The following is a 22,269-nucleotide window of genomic DNA, read 5'->3' on the forward strand; positions in this document are numbered from 1 at the left end:
GTGGACTCTTAACAACTTGCTGAAACAAGCAAATGAGTCTTTGGTTGCCTAGGCAACACCCCCCACAATGCAGCAGCAGGACACATAGACATAGAAGGAATATAATGGGCTTGTAACCTTAAACCCTGGCAATTTGACTGGTGAACTCATGGGTACACTACTCGCAATGACTGCCTGGTATTGGGATGCAATCATTTTCATGGTAATGCAGAATGTTCATTTAAATTATGTTAACGGATGTGGCTCATGTAATGTCAGTTCAGTTGAATCAACAAATCACAGCACATATTTTACTTCCTGCTTTGCTCCTATTGGTACACTCACAATGGCTGCCCGTCCACCTATTATGTCATCACTGACATGAATGGCGAAGCCCGTTCAATTCATTCAATTATGTGAGAGCACATGCAATCATGGGCGGTGGATAAAATGTCAGTCTAAATTTGCCATTATGGTGACCGCGGTCATTTGGCTGCCCAAATACCGTTATCCAAAATTCAATGACTCTCACAGCCCTAACAGACACAATTCTCCATCTTTAATGATATTGAATGATGTGCTGTACAATACATTTATAACTGCAACATTCTGAATGATAGGTCCAGGGTGCTGATAAAACCATATATAGATAATTCCCCTTGCTGCCTTCAAGGCTCTGGAGAGATTAATGTCTCTGAAACATCAGTGGAATGAATGATGATTGTTCTGCAGAGATTGAGCCAGATCCCTCCTGGTTAAGTCCAGCTCCATGGTGGTTGAACCCAATCCAGTATCTGGGCCACAGTGACACACTGGAGGCCAGCATTACCTCTTCCTGTTGATCTTTACAATGTATTCATATCCCAACATGTTTTTCTGATATCTTTGATGGTCCAACTGCATGATGCTGAATCTCATAATGTTGCTGAGCAATATTGAGACAGTCAGGCCAAACGTACATGCTCCAATACGTCTCAATGGTTTCTTTGATGAATGAGCCTTGATGTTACACAGCCAGGCAGATCCTACGTGCTCCGGTAGGTCTTTATAATGTCTTTGATTGTCCTCCTGCAGATCGGGCAGCTGGCATTGGCCATCTTCTTCAGTTTGAGGCCACAGGCGTAGCAGAGACACATGTGACCACAGGCGTACAGCACTGTGTCCACCACGTTCTCATAGCAGATGGTGCACTCGTCACTCCACGAGCCAGAGCATGATGGGAAGGTGGGGGATTCCGAGTGGCTGGAGAATGGCGAGCTGGGGCTCGTACCTGGGAGACAATGGAATAGGTTTTAGAGTTTGGTGGATCATTTGCATACAGTATAACTTGGAAACTGTACTCAGGAATAGTTTTTCAATTTCTGACTATCTATACTGTATCTGCTCTGGAATGTTCTCTTCTATGTTTACACATTACAGGATATTGCGTCAAATAACTTGTTTTCATCCTTTTGAGAGGGGCTTAACCATCATAACAGGTGTGATATTGTGCAATATAAACATCACATTTCATCACATCACATTTCCTATTAAAGTCAAAAGAAACTCTCAACAAATGCTGGTTACGTTTACTGCAACTGACGTTGCCTTTCTTGGTCATGGTATGTTGACTGTTTTGTCACATTCCTGCCATAAACGGAGGTGGAAAATCAGGGAGAGAGAAATCGAAAGAGAGAGGGGGGGTGGGGAAGGGGTATGCGAGAGAGAGAGAGAGAGAGAGAGAGAGAGAGAGAGAGAGAGAGAGAGAGAGAGAGAGAGAGAGAGAGAGAGAGAGAGAGAGAGAGAGAGAGAGAAAGAGGAAGAGGGAGAGAGCGAGACACAGATGTAGGATCTTAATTTGAGCCAGTTTGCTACAGCAGGAAAATTATCCTGCATCAACAGGAAATGTAAATTATTATGTTGATTATAATACATTTTTGTAGGCGTTGATAAACATTTTTGTAAAGGAAAATCACAGTTTTGCTTTTTAAACCTCAAATACACTACACATTTTATATTTACTGCATTAAAGGAAAGTTCTCCAGCAACACAGTGATCAAATTAAGATCCTACATCCTACAGAGAGAAGAGAGAAAAGAGAGAGAAAAGAGAGTGAAAGACAACACAGGGATAACCTGGTGAGCGAGACAAGGTAGTAATGGAAAGAAGGTTTACCTGTGGAGCTGCTGAAGGCTGGTGGGTTGCTGGCGTTGAGGCTGGTGTTGAGGTTGATGTTCAGGTTGGAATTGAAGTTGGGCTCGGAGCTGACGCTGCAACGCAGAGTGGGGGTGTTGGGGGAGCTGGGAATTGACAGTCCCCGAGGGTCTGCATTCAGAGACGAGCCTGAGGGCACAGAGAAGCACTGTGTCACATGCAAACTACTCGGAACTCATGTATGTACAAATTCCTCAGAAAGGAAAACACTGGGTCTAGTTCTTTGCAGATCTCCATAGATATGGTGTAATAACACAGTATGTCAGAATATGACGAAGTTCAACTTTGAGAGTCTGGCTAAAGCTGACTAAAGCACACACAAACACCCATTTGCGTGTGTCTATGAGCGAGTCAGGAGCCCTTGAGGTATTGTAGTCTCGCCCCCTCCCCATCCCCCACATATACAATCCCTCTGGCCATGGAAGAGAGAGTCTACTGTGTCTGTCCTGTGCCATCTCCATCTATTCTGAAAAGCAGCACTGGCAGCCCTATTTGACATCAGCCCTCACATTGACATCTCTCTCCGCAGAGGAGAAACCTCTGACAGTTCCAAATCCACAGACCTAGTAGGCTATGTCTGAATGGCATAAAAACATTTTTGTTTACACATAACTTGATGTCTGCCATAAAACTGCTCTTGCACTGGTATAAGCATGGCATAATATATATCTTATGTGCCAAATGAAACAACACTGTCAGTTTGCAAGCAACAGCAAGCATACGCAACTAACCTACACATCACCCAATTTTTTTCAGGATCCCGTACCCCAAGTCTCCCTGAAATGGCAGAGATCTGTGACTTTACTCCCTAAGATTAAAAACAACTGCAAACAGCTGTGCTTTAGTCGATGTGACCTGAAAAAACTGAGCAGGGTCTAATGCTATATAGCCTTGACAATGGGGTGCCCCTATCCGTTCCCCTGAGTTCCCATCTCTCTTGGACCACCCTTACTGCTGTGGTTTCAGTTTCAATCTAAATAAATAAGCCTTGTTAGCTTCTGCAAACAGTGGTTCATATGGTGGCCAGGTTGGTGTTCAAAATGTTGAAACATTAACAGACACACTGTACTGTGGGCTGAGGGAAATGGCAAAGGAGAAGAGAGAGTAAATTCAAAGGCTCCTAGCTTTGTCTTACTAGTGTTTATTGTTGTATTGAACAAGGTTACACTCAACCATGTTTGGTTTCTTGGATGGTTATTACCAGGGGCGCAACATTCACTGGGGACATGTCCCCCCCACATTCTGAAATCACATTTTTGTCCTGCCCAGTTTTATCATTGGAATGTGATACAAAACAAGACAATGGTGTGCCTTAGGACCATGCAGGCGCCTCCGAGCAGTAGGGAGGCTGTTTGGAGTGTAAAGAAATAACTTCTAAAACCAAAGTTGGTTATTACACTAGTGACAAATGGATCAATGTCCCACTTGCAGATGCACAGTATCATCTTTAAAACGTGTCAACCAAATACATCCCCAGCATTACTAGCAACAAGGACAGGGACATCGTGGTAGACTACTATAGTTACATAGGTTTGCTTGCAAACTTTCTCATGATCGTTAACCTGACCTGTTTGACTGACCGGCTGCACAGCTGTCTGGTAACATCCTGGTCACATCTAATAGGAGACCAGACAGAAAGACAGACAGATACCCTTCATGTCTATTCATAAACCCTTTCATCCAGGATTAGGTTCAGATCCTGCCATCGTATGAATGCACTCCTGGCCCCTCTATCTGGAATGGACGACATCTGAGGGCATTTGAGTATGTAGGGAAGCCTGGGAGGTCTGCATGGTGCCCCAGATAAATCCACTGTGGTTATTTAGTGCATTATATCACCTTCTTATCGTTGGCAGTGATCTTTGCCACACCGCCATGGTTGCTTTTTTTTATGTAACAGATTTACTGCATCAAAACACATAAACATTCTCATTAAGACAGACTTTTCAATGCCTGACCTTACAATAAATACTAGGATTATATTTGAGGTCTCATTTGCTGTCCTCTATAGCTCAGTTGGAAGAGCATGGGTCTTGCAACACCAGGCTAGTGGGATAGATTCCCGGGACCACCCATACAGTGATTATAAAATGTATAAACGCATGGCTAAGTCCTTTTGGATAATAGCGTGTACTAAATGGCATATATTATCATATACGGCCTCGTTCAGTTTGCTACTCCATTGGTGCTGTAGGGACATCAGCCACTGTACTTACATAATATGAACATATGTTTCAAACCATGTTTATATTATCACGCTTAAGCCCCATCTAGAATGTATGTGTGGAGTTGCAATGGGAATTCAGACAAACAAGTACGTTTATGAAGCTTATACAACCAAACTAAGATATTCACACAGACTCCATGACCATGTAAAAGTGATGAACTCCCATCTGCTTCATTTCACAGCTCTAACGACACCCGACCACGGACAAGTGCCACTTTCAGAGGTGGCGGTACGTTTCCATGGCAATGCATGGCATGTGGCGCCAGTGTGTGGGCGGAGAGAAACGTCAGAGCTGCCCTCCTCACAGCTGGAGGGGGTAATGGGAAGCGCTGTCAGAGTCATAAGAGGGGAGAGAGACAGAGAGGGGGGTGGAGGTAGAGGGAGAGAGAGAGGAGGTATAGAAAGAGAGAGAGAGGAGGCCACTGCTAGGATAGTAAGGTATGAGGGAAAACGTTGGCGCCTGAATGCGAGACGCAATTACATTTTAATAATGCATATGGAAGGCATCATAAACAGTTAGTACAGCAGCTAGCAGAGCCCCCCTAATGGACAGGGGGCTCTGCTAGCTGTCTGATGCTGCTGGGCCCACATAGGACAGAAATAACCTCAACCCAGGAGAGGAGAGGAGAGGAGAGGAGAGGAGAGGAGAAGAGGAGAGGGGGTATGACAGTGGAAAAGATAGGACACAAACTACCATGTAATATCAAAGCAGCTCATGATCAGTTCCATCACATTTTTTTTTAAAGTCGTCTTTAAAGACATTGCAATATTGCTCTCAAACTAGCAGTCAGTTTGGAGAATAATCAAACGAATTGAGACACGATCATTCTTATTAACAAGTTGGCCAGAAAACAAAGCCTAGCAGGGGGAAGGGGGTGTTCAGGGCCTGATGACAAATATCCTGGTCTCAGCGGAGCTTGTTAACAACCAAGAGAGCACACACATCTGTGCTTACAAGCTGTATTCTGCCTCACAGCCAGTATCAAAGTCATGAACATTTAGTAATGAACTTGCTTGCAAACCAGAAAAATACATGATCCTGTATTATTATAATGTATGCCTACATCTTCAGTGAGTTATGATTTGTTTCAACCTGTAAACATTCTAACAAGTACTCTTTCTTCAAATCAGTATTTCCTCATCTCTCTGTGTACCACATTGTAGGTCTGCTAAAGGGACACTGCGAGATTTTGTCAATTCAGTTTTTCTACTTACCCAGAGTCAAATTAACTTGTGGATACATTTTTTTTATGTCTCTGCATACAGTATGAAGGAAGTTAGAGGTAGTTTCCCGAGCCAATGCTGGCTAGCGTTAATGCAATGACTGTAAGTCTAAAGGTACGCTAGCATTATGCTAGGGGCTTAATTGCCAAAATCTTGCACGATCCCTTTAAATTCCAGCCCTAGAATCCACTTACAAACAGGAGAATCACTGAAAAGCCAAGTGAAATTAAATACGACCACAAACCTCCACATGCATTTCTCCATTAATTCCCCATTTCCAACAGCACCCGTTCCTGTCAGCCATTATTTATAACATGTTATTCTACTGTTCATTTACCATGGGCTGGTCCTAAAACCAGCCTTATACTGGATTCAATCAAGACAGGGTTTCCCCCCTTAGGCCTCCTCATCCGGACAAGCTTGTCATGGTATGTTCAGATTGGGCATGATGTGTTAGTCTGCACCTGAGATGACTTACAGCTAGGGAATTAGAGTGTTCTTATGCTCATACAGTAAGTGTGTGTGTGTCTGTGTGCGTGCGTGTGGAGAGTAACAGCTTTTTAATGTGCCCAACTACTATGCAAATACATTATTGCGCCATGTTCTAATTGGCCTTTACAGTTGCCTAGAGTCAAAACTGAATGGATTCAGTCGACTAGGCTAGGATTCATTTCCCAATCAGCAAGTGAGCTGCGGTAAACTTCCATCTGTTGGTGCCACTTCCGATAACAAGTGAGTTCATAGAAAAGGAGTAGAACTGAAGATGGAACGCTCGCCTAAATTTACAAACTGTGGGAGGAGAAGCTAAATGCCAAGTGAGATATACGAGTTGATAAAAAGTCAGAGTGCAATAAGGAACAGAGGAAGAGGAAAACTAGTTCATGACTTGGCTATGTAAGAATCCATCCTCCACAGGTCATTCAAGGATCAGACACTGAAATAGTTTCTTAATGGGAAAAAAGACTGAAAAGTCTCACGATTTTCAGATAAACTTGAACAAAGATTAATATGATGTCTTTGAGTCAATGAGAATGACTATACAGCAACAGATTAGCATGTATTAACCCAGTTTATACTGTAATCTCACTTTAAGCACGTAATAACAATGACATGAATGTCAAACAGAATTATCTATCGTATTATTACATTATAACTGTTTTACAAAACTGTTCAGTGAACTCACCTAGGATCTTGAGTTGTGTGACGGCTCCATGCAGACCGAAGAACATCCACAGAGGTCTGGAGTTGTCCACACACACCTGCATCCCTGCGTTGATTCCATTGTGGCTCAGAAACACCTCCCCCTCCGCGTTCACCACGAAACCCAGGATGTCACCACTCTGCAGGGGTGCCCCCACCCGACACACCGCCCAGAATTCCTTGCGGTCGACCAGGGACTCCGGGCTGTATGGTAGGTCGCTCGGACGAAGCCAAGCCGGGTCGCACGACGTCACGCCATAGGAGAGTGAACCGAGACGTGTGGCACCCGTCTTAGTCACTTTCACGAACACGCTCTCTCCGCAACGCAGGGGCCGGCTGGTGAACACCAGGGTCCTCTCATCACCGCTGCGATGCTCCACGCCCCGGGACACCGTGTGCTCATCGAGGGCCTTGATGTGGGCGCCTCGGAGCGGGTGGAAGTGGAGATCGCTGTCGAGGAGCGAGGGGAGCAGGGAGCACTGCTGGGAGTTGAGGGAGTTCTGGGGGATGGAACAAGAGGTGGAGCTGAGGGGGTGAAGGCGCTCCTCTTCCTCCTGCTCCTGCTGCTGGAGGCTGAGGTCACACAGGCTAATAGAAAGGTCGTCTGGGTCCCGCCGTAGCGATGCTCGGTGGGCGGTGGTGAAGGAGCGAGGACGCAGGCATTCTAGAGGCACCATCTCACTGTCTGTAGGGACAGAGAGAGAAACAAACACAGAGTGATCAATCATCGGTTTAACACTTTTCTTATAATATGCAGCAAAGGGTCAAAGCTTTGTAAAGAACTTGCTATTTTAGTACAATCCTCACATTTGTACACTGAAGTGCAGTTTTTTGGAATACTGGTATTATGAGCTGTTTACTAAAAGCTTTTCGGTTTTCTTTCACATTCAAGATCCACTTTACTCAATGTTATGAAACATACTATCACATAAATGCACAAATAAAACAATTTTGTATTTTTTTTATGTCACACACAGCGGAAAGGTGCAGTGAAAAGTGCTGTTTTGCAAGGTCAGATATAGTAGTACGTCACCCCTAGAGCAAATTAGGGTGCCTTGCTCAAGGGCACAGACAGATTTTTCACCTTGTCGGCTCGGGTATTTGAACCAACTACCTTTTAGTTACTGGCCCAACACTCTAACTGCTAGGCTACTTGCCTCCTGCAAATACCTAAATGTGCATTTTTCTGTGTTTAGAAATAAAAGTGTTAAAGTATATCTCCTTATTCATCAGCCTCAAACAATCCTCATGGAATGTGAGTGTACACACAATGTATTGGAACTTAATGCTTTAATGTGAAATTATTTGGGCTGGTGCAGTATCTTCTACGAGTAAAACACATGTATACATAAACATGTTTCAAAAAGCTATATGACAACTTTACATAACACACAATCACAGTGACTTTATGTGCAGTATGTCCACTGTAGCCATTGAACTATGTGTTTGGGTGTTAAAGAGATGGCCAATGCTGCAACTGAGAGGGACAGACATTGAAGAGCCAACAGTATCACCTTTCCTTTGGCTGTGCTCAACACTAATAAATAGCCTCCCTTGAACTAAATTGGCAAACCGTTGAGTGAGAGTCACATGGCCATTCATAGACCGCCTTAGCAGAGAATATAAACCTCTGGTTGGTACAAACGGATCTGCATCATAGCACGTTTAGGGACAGGGGACAGGCAGCAGCCAAAATTAACCTGCCCCTCTAAACCTGGGCTAAAATTAGCCAGATTGGACATGTGAGAAGAGTGGAAAGGGGTTGACTGACCTTAGAGGCAGGGTCCACTCACTGTACAAAAGAGAGAGCGCAAAGGATAGCGTGTGAAGGGAAGTGTGAGAGAGACAGTGAGAGGGTGTGTGTGACGGAGAGAAATATAGAGAAAGGAAGAGGGAGTAAAAAAACGAGGGAGAAATAGAGAAGAAGAGCCAGAGGAGACTTGCTACCTCACACTCCCTCTTTATCACACGGAGGCAGCAAATCTCCGGTAGGTTGGACCCAAATGATAAACTCCTTTGCCGTTATTACTTCCTGCGTGAATGGTGTCCACTAACAACAGCCACAGTCTTAAACTTAGCACCACTATTTCTGTCCATGTCGTGATGGGGCCCCAAAATAATTGTGCCACTGTACTACAGTTCACATACACATTCAGTCTCCCCAACAGTGAATACGGTTCAAATAAACTACATATTAGTATCATTTACACCTATAAATCATCTGAAACCTCTCAATTTAGATTACAAAGGAGATTGGGCTAGAATGACATGAGTAGGGGTGCAAAATTCTGGTAACTCTCAAAATTCCCAGGCTTTCCAGAAATCCCGGTTGGAACATTCCTGGAATATGGCAAAAATAAGCAGAAAATCCAGGAATCCTCCAATTGGAATTTCTGGAAAACCTGGGGATTTTGTGAAAGTTACCATATTTTTGCAACTACCGACATGAGACATGAGGGGAAGACCAAGGCCTGAAGTCACACAATGAGATCTTCACCAAACTAACTTAATGGTCAATTTGGGCTTACACCAGGTATAGGACATGATTGTACGCAAGAGAGAAACATATACAGTATTTTCACAACAAAGTTCCCTACCAACAGAACCCAGACCCAGGGTACAGCCTCTCTCATCTCCCTCTTTGATTTTGCAACTCATCACGAAAAGCATTCATACTATTTGATGTATGACTTTACATTATTTCAATGGCACATACACCATATCACTGGCCAATGTTTTTCTTTTAATAGAGCTGATCCTAAGCCAAGTGTGATTACCCTCATAGTTGGGGGTTTAGAGCTTGGTTCCTCTCAGACTGAGTGCCTTGGTGTTTCACAACCTCACTCATTAAAACATCAATCACACACAGACAGGTGCAGACTTGCATCTTTTGTCCTCTGGAACCCGTTTGAAGCCATTGTGCCAGAAAATTAGGCAAAGGCATTCAGACATTCACTGTCGCCTAACGAGTGCCACTTTGGCGTTCCCATTTTTACTGGTTCATTTGGATACGCTCCGATGGTTTTATAATAGGGCGTATGAGGACTAATGGTGATTATCCACTATTTAAAAACGTTTCACAAAAAAACAGCAAAGTTCAAGTCTTTGAAGTTTCTGAATAGCAAAATAAAATTGTGATCACATTTTGAGTAAATTAGAAAATAGACGTGATTAAGTGACTACAACTCCACTCAAATCAGGTGAACAACACATTATACACTAATGTTATTAACAGTGGTCGGTGCAGTGGTTGACCTCATGAATGTGGCCATTTAAAACCATAGATTTTAATCCTTGGGGCAATCTTCAAAAAGTAAACATTTGTAGTTCTCATATTTGTGGCCATTGAAAACCACAGCCTGTCAATCATCGAACCACAAACATGAAACAAAAAGGTAAAGGAGTAATTTCTTGTTTTATTGTGTTACTTTTTAATTTTTTACTTTAGTTTATTTAGTAAATATGATTTTAACTTGATGTTCTTAAAACGGCATTGTTGGTTAACGGCTTGTAAGAAAGCATTTCTGTTGGATTTGGCGCATGTATCAAATACAATTTGATTTGATTTGAGAGGTCACTTTGGAAAACAGCTTAGTTATAATCCACGTAAGACCCTTCCCAAAACGGACTCCAAATATAAAAAGAGGAACAAACAGAAACTGAGGGACTAACTGACTGAGCACAACCTAGTAAAACCAGTTGCTAAGGATTAGAATGTGACATTTTGGGAAGGTAGAAACTCCAGGATACGGCAGGGAACAAAAATGTAATCAGCCAATAAACACATTACCATTATATTGTACCTATAAGGGTTATTTAACCTCATGGAGGAAGATACATAAACGGCCCATCAAGCATTGGTCTCTGGTGCTGTTAGTCCAGTCTGGTCTAGGCTGTGTGCTGGGCTGGAGGGTGAAAGGGAGGACGATGATAGTTTAGCCTATACTAATGCAGGAATGTAGGTCTGGACCACTGATGACTATTTCCCACTCATTAAACACAGAGAGCACCTGCTAACATAGAAACACATGATTAGTCTGATGCTGCCCAGATTCTAAATGTTCTCCTATATTCCCCAGCCAATTTAAACAACCTTTCCAACTTGGAAAGCGGAAAACGTCCTATAACTAAATTACATTTCATTCACACTGGCATATTTTCAGAAGGACCCAAATGCAATAGCAGGAAAGATAGAGCACAGTCCAGTTCACTCAAGGCAATTAAAGCTAAATCATTCACAGTAATTCAGGAATTCTATACCTTTTATAGACTTTTAAAACATCAGTTGAGACAGTGGTGTGCAGCTGTGAGTTGCCTGAGAGCGTTTGATTCATTCCTTGGCGTAGTGGAACTGGATTAGGGGGCTCACTGGGCTTTACTGAGAGTACGGCTGTAACCTCTACAAGGTCAGTGCTCCCAAGTGGCCTGTGTGTGTGTCTTTGTGTGTGTGTGTGGTGGGGGGATTTGCAGTAAGTATGCATGACTCAAGGGCCTATGATCTGTCCAGATTGAGTAAGTGAGGTCATATATCATGAAACAGAGGGGCTGCCTGGGGGAGAGAGGGAGGGGAGAGGGGCAGCTTTGTCTGTCCCAAAAAGGAGAGAGAGGGGCTTTCGTTTATCAGGGGAAGAAAGGGTGAGGGCTCTGGGGAGAATACACATCAATGAGCTTTTAAGGAGTGTTATCCCAGCTGAGATAGTGGCGCATAGGTGTATGTGTGTACAGTATGTGTATAGTGGGATGGGGGGTTGGGCACTGTATTGGTGTGTTGCAGAGGAGGTTGGTGGGAGGAGCTATCAGAGGACGGTTTCATTGTAATGGCTGTAATGGAATAAATGGAACAGAGTCAAACATGTGGTTTCCATTTGTTTGATACCGTTCCATTTATTCCATTCCAGCCATTATAACGAGCCTGTCGTCCTATAGCTCTTCTGGTGTGTAGTGGGAGGCTATATGTTTCAATGAACTCTCAGCCTCGGAGATGGCAAATGTAAGATGAGCTGTGCACGTAGCATTTTGGAACCCCAAGTTGGATTCTCTGGCCCAAAGCCAGATGTTTCTGATTCTTGGACCTCCTTCCATAGTGGAAAGAAGATGGAACTCACTGAGGTGTAAAATATCTGCAGCGGAAGAATTCAGTCTGTCATCAGGCATTTGAGAACCCCTTCTGTAGACATTATGCTTCAGGTGACTGCTAAACTATTGACACACACCTTCTGCGAACCATGTCATTACCAAGGAGGACAAAAAAACAACAACCATGTTTTAGACACTTGAAATATCTTAAGGTTCTTTGATGACTCCAACATGAATCATACCTCAAAGTTGTATTGTGTCAGCAAAAAGTTATGTATTTATGTCACTGCACTTTTATGGCTGAAATGTAAACATTTTCATCTGTGTGATGGTTCTGGTGAATCAACAATATTTTGCTTTGGGGCTATGGGGGGGCTATAGAGTCAATGGTGATTCTCTCTAATCACAAACAGATTTCCTCAATTAGTCTCATCTCCTTGTTTTAGTCAAGGAAACCCAGGGTAAACCCCCAGTGAAACATCCACACACAATGAGCTCATTATTGATAATGAACTCTCTGGCCATCTGAAAGTGATTAGCTTCTCCCCCTGTACTGTATATAGCTGAGCTCCCCAGATTCTGAGCTGATGTGTTCTATTACCATTTCCATTATGATTTCACTGCAAATGTCTTCGATTCCATCCGGACTGATTATGTCATGGTTAAGACAACTGGCCCTGTCTAGAGACATTTATATTTCTTAACAAATCATATCAATATAAAGAGGTGAGGTCATCTGAAATAAAGCTAGATTTAAATATGCTAAAACCTTGCATGTGTATAGCATGATGTTGATGAAAGAGGGTCATCCCACATTCTAGTTTCTACTTATCCTCATTGTCCAGTGGGCATCCAGTGTGAAATGTTGGATGTTTGGAGTTGTATCTTGGGCAACATACCTGAGAATAGGGTTGCCATGGGGACTAGATATTTTCTAAGGGAGGGCACTTTTACTGTACTCTATGGTTGATCCATAGAGTGTTATTTGAATAATGGTTAATTTGGCCTTGGCCTGGATTCTGGGGTCTAAGAACATATGTATATAATTCACTGTAGTGCACACATACACTCCATTTGATCAAAAACCTCAGGACAAAGGTAACAACATGATACACATCTTAACCTCATGAGGTCTAAGAATAAATGGCAATTTTCCAAAATGTGGAAACCTGGAGCAGGATCCATACTCTTGCAAAGTTCAAATGTAACTTTAACCACCTTTAAAACACACAACCAACAAAACAGCAGGGAATTTGCAGATTATGTATTAGTGTGATCAGCAGTCCCAGACAGAGAAAGGTACGAAATAGAGAAAAAGAAAGAAAGAAAGAAAGAAAGAAAGAAAGAAAGAAAGAAAGAAAGAAAGAAAGAAAGAAAGGAGGGATAGAGAGGAAGGGCTGTACAATGTTTCACGATTTTAACATGCCAAACATTTCAGCTCAGTGAATTAGCTAAATGTTAATAATGTGGAGGCACTTAGCATCCCCCCGCCTTTCCCTCCATTCTCCTTTGGGTCAGAGCAGACCTTTAACAGATGAATCTGCACATTATTATTACCACTGTGAACTCCAAGCTTCACTGTTTTTGGATGATCCATTCATAAGCAGCAGACCCATAATTAGAGGTATTAGTACAGCCTTTGCTTACTTGGGTATAGACCCTGCCTCCAGGCCTATCAACTGCATCCACCAATCACAACTAAGAAAGGAGCTTAGTGCTGCCCTCCTTTACTAAGGTGAACATCCAAAATAAAGGAAACGCTTGAGTAAATGGGGCAAACACAGTAAGCAGGTGCTTCCACGTAGGTGTGGTTCCAGAGTTAATTAAGCTGTTACCATTCCATTATGCTTGGGGTCATGTATGCAAATGCCTAGTTGCCCATTATTTTGGCAACCATGGATAGAAGAAGTGACTTTGAAAGAGGGGTGATTGTTGGGGCACGTTTGGCAGGAGCTTCAGTGACGAAGACTGCTCAACTTTCTGATGTTTCACAAAGAACAGTGGGATTAATTGAAAACGTATGTAGGATTCTGGCACAGCGCCCGAGACAGCCTTTTCCAGCACCATGAACAAAACACCAAATTATGGAATTTCTCATGGAAAAATGGCGTTGCATCCCTCCAATAGGGTTTCAGACACTTATAGAATCAATGCCGAGGGGCATTGAAGCAGTTCTGGTGGCTCGTTGTGGCCCAACGCCCTATTAAGACACTATGTTGGGGTTTCCTTTATTTTGGCAGTTATCTGTATCTCGCCTCATGGAGATGGTAAACAGAACCTATTGTTCTATCTATGAAAATGTAAGATTTAATGGGTCCACAAACTCAACAATTCTTAACACATGCATCTGGATATACTGTACAGACCCCCTTACACTGTTCTTAAATAATTCTCTATTTCTTCGTCTAAAAACTGCTGAAATTCACACCCCGTTATGGATTTTCAACATTGCAGAACCAATTCAATTATTGTAAACGTAAGTTCGACACATACACAATTATAGACACTAGTACAGCCTTTGGCCAAGTTAAACTGCCAAGAAATGTTTATTGTAGCCATCAGTGAGCTTGCTGCACCTTTCTACTGGTCCACTCTTCAGTAGCAAACTGCTGTAATTCTTCAATGTTTGCGGGGTGCCCTCAATCAACTGCTGTTTTCAGATCTTGCCATAGGTTTAGGATGTGATTCAGACCTGGACACTTCACTGGCCACTCCAGAACAGTCCAGCATCTCTTTTGAACCATTCCTGGGTGGGTTTTTTAATGTGCGTATGGGGTTGTTTTCCTGCTGGAAGACCCACAACCTTCAACAGAGACACATGTTTTGGACACTGGGTTGAATTAGAGCAATTTTCAGCCCGAAAAGTGGGCCAAATTGCCAGTAGAAAGGTGCAGCAAGCTCATTGGTGGCTACATGTAGCGTTTGTCTTCAATTGTCTCGGCCAAAGGCTGTACAACCAAGTACTAGCTCCGGGGGTGTGTACAACTTTGTTCTCGTCACTAATCTTTATTCTCTGAATTAAAATGCTAAAATTAAATTTTACAAAAATAAAATAGATTCTGCAACGTTGAAACTCCAATAACAAGGTGTGGTCACAAATTTGCTTTTTTTTTTTTAGAAGAAGAAATCTGGAATTATTTAAGAAAAGGGTATCTATATATTTGGCCGCAACTGTAGTATGTAACACACAAGTGGGTATCAGTGAATATACATAAGCTGTAAGCAGTGCCACTCAAAGACATACAGATAGACATTACTATTTTGTTTAGTGTAAATGTTGTTTCAATGCTGTCGCCAGTGCTGCTTTAGAATGACCAGAGGTTAAACAAACCTACATTCACTTGCGTCGCCCTTGAATAAACCCTGGCCTGTTTGGCTGGCTGCTTCAATGGCCAGATTGTACAAATCTGATCTAGCCTGATTGAAAACTATTCCTATCCACAGATGGAGACCATGTGCAGCCCCAGATAACATCTACGGTGAGAAGTAAAACAAAAAAAGTAAGCTCTATGTGCGTGTGATTGTTGACAAAAACAAACAGGTTAGGAAAGCCGTGTACAATAGGGTCAAGACAGCCCTAGAATAATCAAATTGCAAAAAAATATATTCAAAGCGTTTCAGTTCACATTGACCAGTAAAACATGGCATGCATGACTGATTTAAAAGAGTAAAAAGGTGTCTTTTCCACAATACATGTTATGTTTTAATCAAATGTTACAATGAGTTTTTTCATCCAGTACATGTTGACCAATTGTCCATTTTTACTAGAGAGCAATATTCTATTCCCATGCGAGTTGAATTCAATTTCATCTTCATTCCCAATGTTATTTGTATGAGACAACCAGTATTCTATTTCTCACACCATGACATATAATGTATGGCAACACACACCATGATATTAAGCTAGTCCTTAGCTTCCACAAGATTATATTTTACCCTGAATCTGGACATCATTTTATACCTTCCTTAATATGACTACAGGGACACTACCTCTAGCTTCACGGACCACTAGCACTTTGTCAGTGATAAAGTGATTAATCTAACTCCAGTAAACTAACTTCTAGCTCCAAATACCCCTCATCCATAAAAGGCTTACTTATATTCACAGATGAACAAACTGCTTATTTACCCTGTAAGACAACCTGGTCTCAGAGAATTTCGTATTCGTCTGTACTTAAATCAGAACCACTACATTTTGTATGGTATGTATTAATTTGTGGATGTCCATCATCCATATGATATTTTATACGAATTACAATTCATATTATATGTTACACATTTGCAAAACCTACAATATTTTACAAATTTGCTAAACTTGTATGTTACAAATTCTGGCTAGGTGGCTAATGTTAGCTAATGTTAGCTAGGCTAGGGGTTAGGGTAAATGTTAAGTTTAGGAGTTAGGTTAAAGGGTTACGGTAAGGGGAATGGTTAGCTAAAAGGGTTAAGGTTAGGGTTAGGTGAATGGTTAAGGTTAGGGGAAGGGTTAGCTTACATGTTAAGTAATTGAAAAGTTGCTAATTAGCTAAAATGATAAAGTTTCCCATGATGATATTCAAACTCACAACCTTTGGGTTGCTAGACATTCATGTTATATACCCTCCGTCCCTCCCTCCTATCCACACACGCTAACCACTCTACTTTCGTTTTTGCCTTAAGTAACCATCAGTCTTATGTAACACTACCAAACGTGACATACAGTGTAAGTAGTCAGATCCCTTCCCATTTTTTCCCATTTTGTTACTTTACTTTAATTAGCCTATTAGAAGCTTCTAAAGCCATGACATACTTTTCTGGAATTTCACAAGCTGCTTAAAGGCAAAGTCAACTTAGTGTATGTAACCTTCTGACCCACTGTAATTTTGATACAGTGAATTATAACTGAAATAATCTGTCTGTAAACAATTGTTGAAAAATGACTTCTGTCATGCACAAAGTAGATGTCCTAACCAACTTGCCAAAACTATAGTTCGTAGACAAGGAATTTGTGGAGTGGTTGAAAAACGAACTTGAATGACTCCCTCCTAAGTGTATGTAAACTTCCCGACTTCAACTGTAAGTATTCAGACCCTTTGCTATGACTCTCAAGATTGAGCTCAGGTGCATCCTGTTTCCATTGATCATCCTTGAGATGTTTCTACAACTTGATTGGAGTCCACCTGTTGTGAATTAAATTCATTGGACATAATTTGGAAAGTTACACAACCGTCTATATAAAGGTCCCACAGTTGACAGTGCATGTCAGAGCAAAAACCAAGCCATGAGGTTGAAGGAATTGTCCGTAGAGCTCCGAGACAGGATTGTGTCGAGGCACAGATCTGGTGAAGGGTAGCAACAAATGTATGCAGCATTGAAGTTATAAGACGTTTGGAACCACCAACACTCTTCCTAAAGCTGGCCGCCTGGCCAAACTGAGCAATCGGGTAAGAAAGTTCTTGGTCAGGGAGGTGACCAAGAACTCGATGGTCACTCTGACAGAGCTCAAGAGTTCCTCTCTGGAGATGGGAGAACCTTCCAGAAGGACAACCATATCTGCAGCACTTCACCAAATCAGGCCTTTATGGTAGAGTGGCCAGACGGAAGCCACTTCCGGTGGCGGTGTTGCAATCTACTGCAAAGATAGCCTGCAGAGTGCTGTATTACTATCCAAGTCTACATCACCAGAGGAACAGAGGAGAATTCGGATAAGGGTACGGCTAAATGCTACACGAACTGGCCATCTAGCACGTTCGGAACACAGAGTAAAAGGATCAGGTTTCCGGGCACGATAGCATAGATTCAAGGCATAGTGTACAGACAAAGGTATGGTAGGATGTGAGTACATTGGAGGTAAACCTAGGCATTGAGTAATGATGAAAGAGATATAGTCGTTTAAACCAGGTGATGTCATCTCACATGTAGGAGGTGGGACAACATGGTTGGTTAAGGCATATTGAGCAGTAATAGACGAGGCATATTGATATTAGAGAGAGGCATGCGTAGCCAAGTGAACATATTGGTCCAGTGAGTGGTTGGGCTGACTTAGGGACACGGCGATTCAGACAGTTAGTAGGCCGATGCTAACACGCTAACAGTTAGTAGGCCGGGGCTAAACAAGCTAGCAGTTAGCAGACCGGATTAGCAAGAAAGCAGTTAGTAGTGGCTAGCAGTTAGCAAACCAGGGCAGCCAATCTAGCAGTTAGCTGAACGAGACAGGCAAGCTAGCAGTTAGCAGACCGGGGATAGCAAGTTAGCCTATGAGGGACGTCGCGATGGGGGTAAGTCTGTTTTTGCCTCTTCGTGCGATGACGTTGATAGACCAGTCGTGGAATTAGTAGGGTTCCAAGTAACTCTAGGTAGCTAGCAGGCCTAGCAGGTTGCAGAATGGGCCTTCAGTGGACGTCGTGCCTGGAATTCGGGGATATGGAGAGAAAAATAGGTGCGGTATGCTCTGGTTTGAAACGCGTTGTACGAACTGGCGAGAGCTTTCCGAGCTAAAGGTTAGCTGATGACCTCTAGCAGTGGTTAGCTGAATGATAGCTGGTAGCTAGTTAGCTAGCTAGCTTCAGTTGAGGTATTCCAGTTCGGAGGTAAATAGAAATACTTTAGGAAAAAACAAACAGATCCACACCACATTGGGTGAGGCGAGTTGCAGGAGTATTTTGAAGTTGATGTCTAGGAAAAATATGAAAAAGAATGCGAAGAAAAAGATATATGCACATGGGACGAGACAAGACAAAGATGTCTGACTGCTACACCATCTTGGGTAGATGGCACGATCGAACATCTCTGGAGACACCTGAAAATAGCTGTGCAGTGATGCTCCCCATCCAACCTGACAGAGCTTGAGAGGATCTGCGGAGAAGAATGGGAGAAATTCCCCAAGTACAGGTGTGCCAAGCTTGTAGCGTTATACCCAAGAAGACTCGAGAGTGTAATCGATTCCAAAGATGCTTCAACAAAGTACTGAGTAAAGGGTCTGAATATTGATAATTCAGTTCTTTATTATACTTTTGCAAAAATGTATAAAAAACTGTTTTTGCTTTATAATTATGGGGTAGTGTGTGTAGATTGATGAGAGAAAATCTATTTAAATCATTTTAAAATAGGGCTGTAACGTAACAAAATGTGGAAAAAGTCAAGCGGTTTGAATACTTTCCAAATGCACTGTATCATACTAAATGGAGTGTCTTGGATTTACTTACAGAATAATATGAAATGCTCTGAGACCAGGTTGTGTAAGAACACAGCAACACCTGTGAGCAGTGTTGTCATGTTCACGGTTTTCTTGCTAAATTGGGCTACTTTGAAAAAGATGTCGCGGCCACCATTGCATTTGTCTTAAAATATATATACAGTGGCGATTTTGGTGAGGCAAACAAAAAATGTAGATGCATACCAGCAAAGACACTACACAACACAACACTAAACAATACATTAATTGGACTATAACGGTGACAAACGGTGCCCACAAACTGTTAGGGCCTACATAAAGCTGTCACAACAACAGAGTCCCAACAGCAGTCCCATCACCTTACTACTAATACACATGGCTATCAGCAGAGCCCTGTCTGGCAGCGAAACAGTTCATTCAGCCTCGTTTTCTGCCTTTTAAAAAAACATAGCTGATATGGCTGACTTGCTAAAACAAATGTAGTCTCTACTGACAATTGAGATGTACAAACTATGGCATAATGAGACGACGAGCGGATAAGAGGCAATCCGTAAATTTGATTAAGACAGCCCCACGCACCTCTCTGATTCAGTGGGGTTGGGTTAAAAGCAGAAGATACATTTCAGTTGAATGCAGTTAGTTGTACAACTGACTAGGTCCACCCTCCCTCCCATTTCTGTCTTCTTTGTAAATGTTATATAGGTATTGTCTAAGTGAGGGTCAGAGATAGTCAGAATATTGTCATCTGTTATTAATTTAATCAACATTGTTTCTTAAGCTACAGTCGTGGCCAAAAGTTGAGAATGACACAAATATTAATTTTCACAGTCTGCTGCCTCAGTTTGTATGATACTCCAGAATGTTATGAAGAGTGATCAGATTAATTGCAAAATAATGAACTGAATCCCCCCAAAAATTTCCACTGCATTTCAGCCCTGCCACAAAAGGACCAGCTGACTTCATGTCAGCGATTCTCTCGTTAACACAGGTGTGAGTATTGACGAGGACAAGGCTGGAGATCACTCTGTCATGCTGATTGAGTTCGAATAACAGACTGGAAGCTTCAGAAGGAGGGTGGTGCTTGGAATCATTGTTCTTCCTCTGTCAACCATGGTTACCTGCAAGAAAACACGTGCCGTCATCCTTGCTTTGCACAAAAAGGGCTTCACAGGCAAGGATATTGCTGCCAGTAAGATTGCACCTAAATCAACAATTTATCGGATCATAAAGAACTTCAAGGAGAGCGGTTCAATTGTTGTGAAGAAAGCTTCAGGGCACCTAAGAAAGTCCAGCAAGCGCCAGGACCGTCTCCTAAAGTTGATTCAGCTGTGGGATCGGGGCACCACCAGTACAGTGCTTGCTCAGGAGTGGCAGCAGGCAGGTGTGAGTGCATCTACACACACATTGAGGCGAAGACTTTTGGAAGATGGCCTGGTGTCAAGAAGGGCAGCAAAGAAGCCACTTCTCTCCAGGAAAAACATCAGGAACAGACTGATATTCTGCAAAAGGTACAGGGATTGGACTGCTGAGGACTGGGGCAAAGTCATTTTCTCTGATGAATCCCCTTTCTGATTTTTTGGGGCATCCAGAAAAAAGCTTGTCTGGAGAAGACAAGGTGAGCGCTACCATCAGTCCTGTATCATGCCATCAGTAAAGCATCCTGAGACCATTCATGTGTGGGGTTGCTTCTCAGCCAAGGAAGTGGGTTCACTCACAATTTTGCCTAAAAACACAGCCATGAATAAAGAATGGTACCAACACATCCTCCGAGAGCAACTTCTCCCAACCATCCAGGAAGATGTATATATATAACTGTGACCTGCTGCTTATGACTATCAGGCATGAGCATGTTGTTCATTATTGAGTGAGTGAGTGAATGGTGGAGAGGGGGAGGGCCTGGAGGGGTGTATGTGCATTGGGAGCACTGGTTGAGAGGTTCTGCAGCAGAAGCAGCCGAGTCACGGAGACAGAGCCAGTCGTGACACATTTTTACCAGTTGTAGGTAGGCTATTTAGATTCATGGAGACACCCTTTTTCCATAAAACATTAACTCACTAGAAATTATAGAATGGCGACAAAGCATTGGAAAACAACTTTAGGTGCACTAGAGCTCTTTATATAAATTTGCTCAGAGGTGGTTTAAAGTAAACTGCATTCTAATGTTGACTTTTCTTATACATAACAGTATCAAGGGAAGGGTTTTGCTCAGTTCTAGGGTCTGGAGCGCTGATCGAGTGGAAATTTGAAATGGAAGTTATGGAACTCCTTCACGTGCTTGTGTTACGGGGAAAAAGTCCACAATGAAAATTACATTAAATGTGGAGAGTGATAGGCTACATCTGCATCTGTTGACCATCAAGTAGGCTATTCATTTCTATGCCATTGCAGGCTACTATAGCCTACTATTTTATACAATAAATATATATTGAAATGACAATATCACTGGAGTCAATGCAAATCCATTTGTGCCACTTGTGTAGCTTACCTGGAGCTGGCAAACAGATGTAATAATTCTCTATGTTTGGTTAGGTCAGGGTGTGTCTCGGGTGGGAAATTCTATGTTTTCTGTTTCTTTGTTTTTGGCCGAGTGTGGTTCCCAATCAGAGGCAGCTGTCTATCGTTGTCTCTGATTGGGGATCATACTTAGGCAGCCCTTTCCCACCATTAGGTTGTGGGATCTTGTTTTCTGTTTAGTTACTGTGGCCTGACAGAACTGTGCGTTTTCGTTTTCTATTTTGTTTGAGTGTTTTTTGAATTACTACAGAAGATCCCACCAAAAACAGACCAAGCAGCGTGGCCAGGAGGAGTGGACACGGGAGAACATCCTGGATGGAGAAGGTCCCTGGCCGGAGAGTATCGCTGTCCAAGGGAGCAGATGGAGGCAGCAAGAAAACACGAGGAACGGCGACGATACGAGGAGTTACGTCAATGACGGAAGCCTGAGAGGCTGCTCCCAAAAATATTTTGGGGAGGCACACGGGGAGATTGGAGTCAGAGTTTAGACCTGAGCCAACTCCCCGTGCTTACCGTGGGGAGCGTGTGACTGGTCAGGGACCGTGTTATGCGGTGATGCGCACTGTGTCTCCAGTGCGCATTCACAGCCCGGTGCGCTCTGTGCCAGCTCCCCGCATTTGCCGTGCTAGAGTGGGCATTCAGCAGTTCAGGCTCAGGGTCTCCGGTGCGTCTCTTTGGCCCAGGATATCCTGCACCGGCTCTG

General features: G+C 42.8%; 1 protein-coding gene across 1 annotated transcript in view; it reads right to left on the reverse strand.

The window, feature by feature from the left end:
* Window positions 1-516: 516 nt before the first annotated feature.
* The window catches only part of LOC118369728 (E3 ubiquitin-protein ligase NEURL1-like), a 51,693-nt gene continuing 29,940 nt past the window's right edge, over window positions 517-22,269 (reverse strand). The window contains exons 4-6 of the mRNA XM_035754375.1: window positions 6,807-7,508; window positions 2,134-2,301; window positions 517-1,249 (exon numbers count right to left, since the gene is read on the reverse strand). Of these exons, the coding sequence (XP_035610268.1) occupies window positions 1,005-1,249; window positions 2,134-2,301; window positions 6,807-7,508 (1,115 nt within the window). The 3' untranslated portion in view covers window positions 517-1,004. The remainder of the gene's footprint in view (window positions 1,250-2,133; window positions 2,302-6,806; window positions 7,509-22,269) is intronic.

The sequence above is a fragment of the Oncorhynchus keta genome, chromosome 36 (assembly GCF_023373465.1).
Source record: "Oncorhynchus keta strain PuntledgeMale-10-30-2019 chromosome 36, Oket_V2, whole genome shotgun sequence".
Lineage (NCBI taxonomy): Eukaryota > Metazoa > Chordata > Actinopteri > Salmoniformes > Salmonidae > Oncorhynchus > Oncorhynchus keta.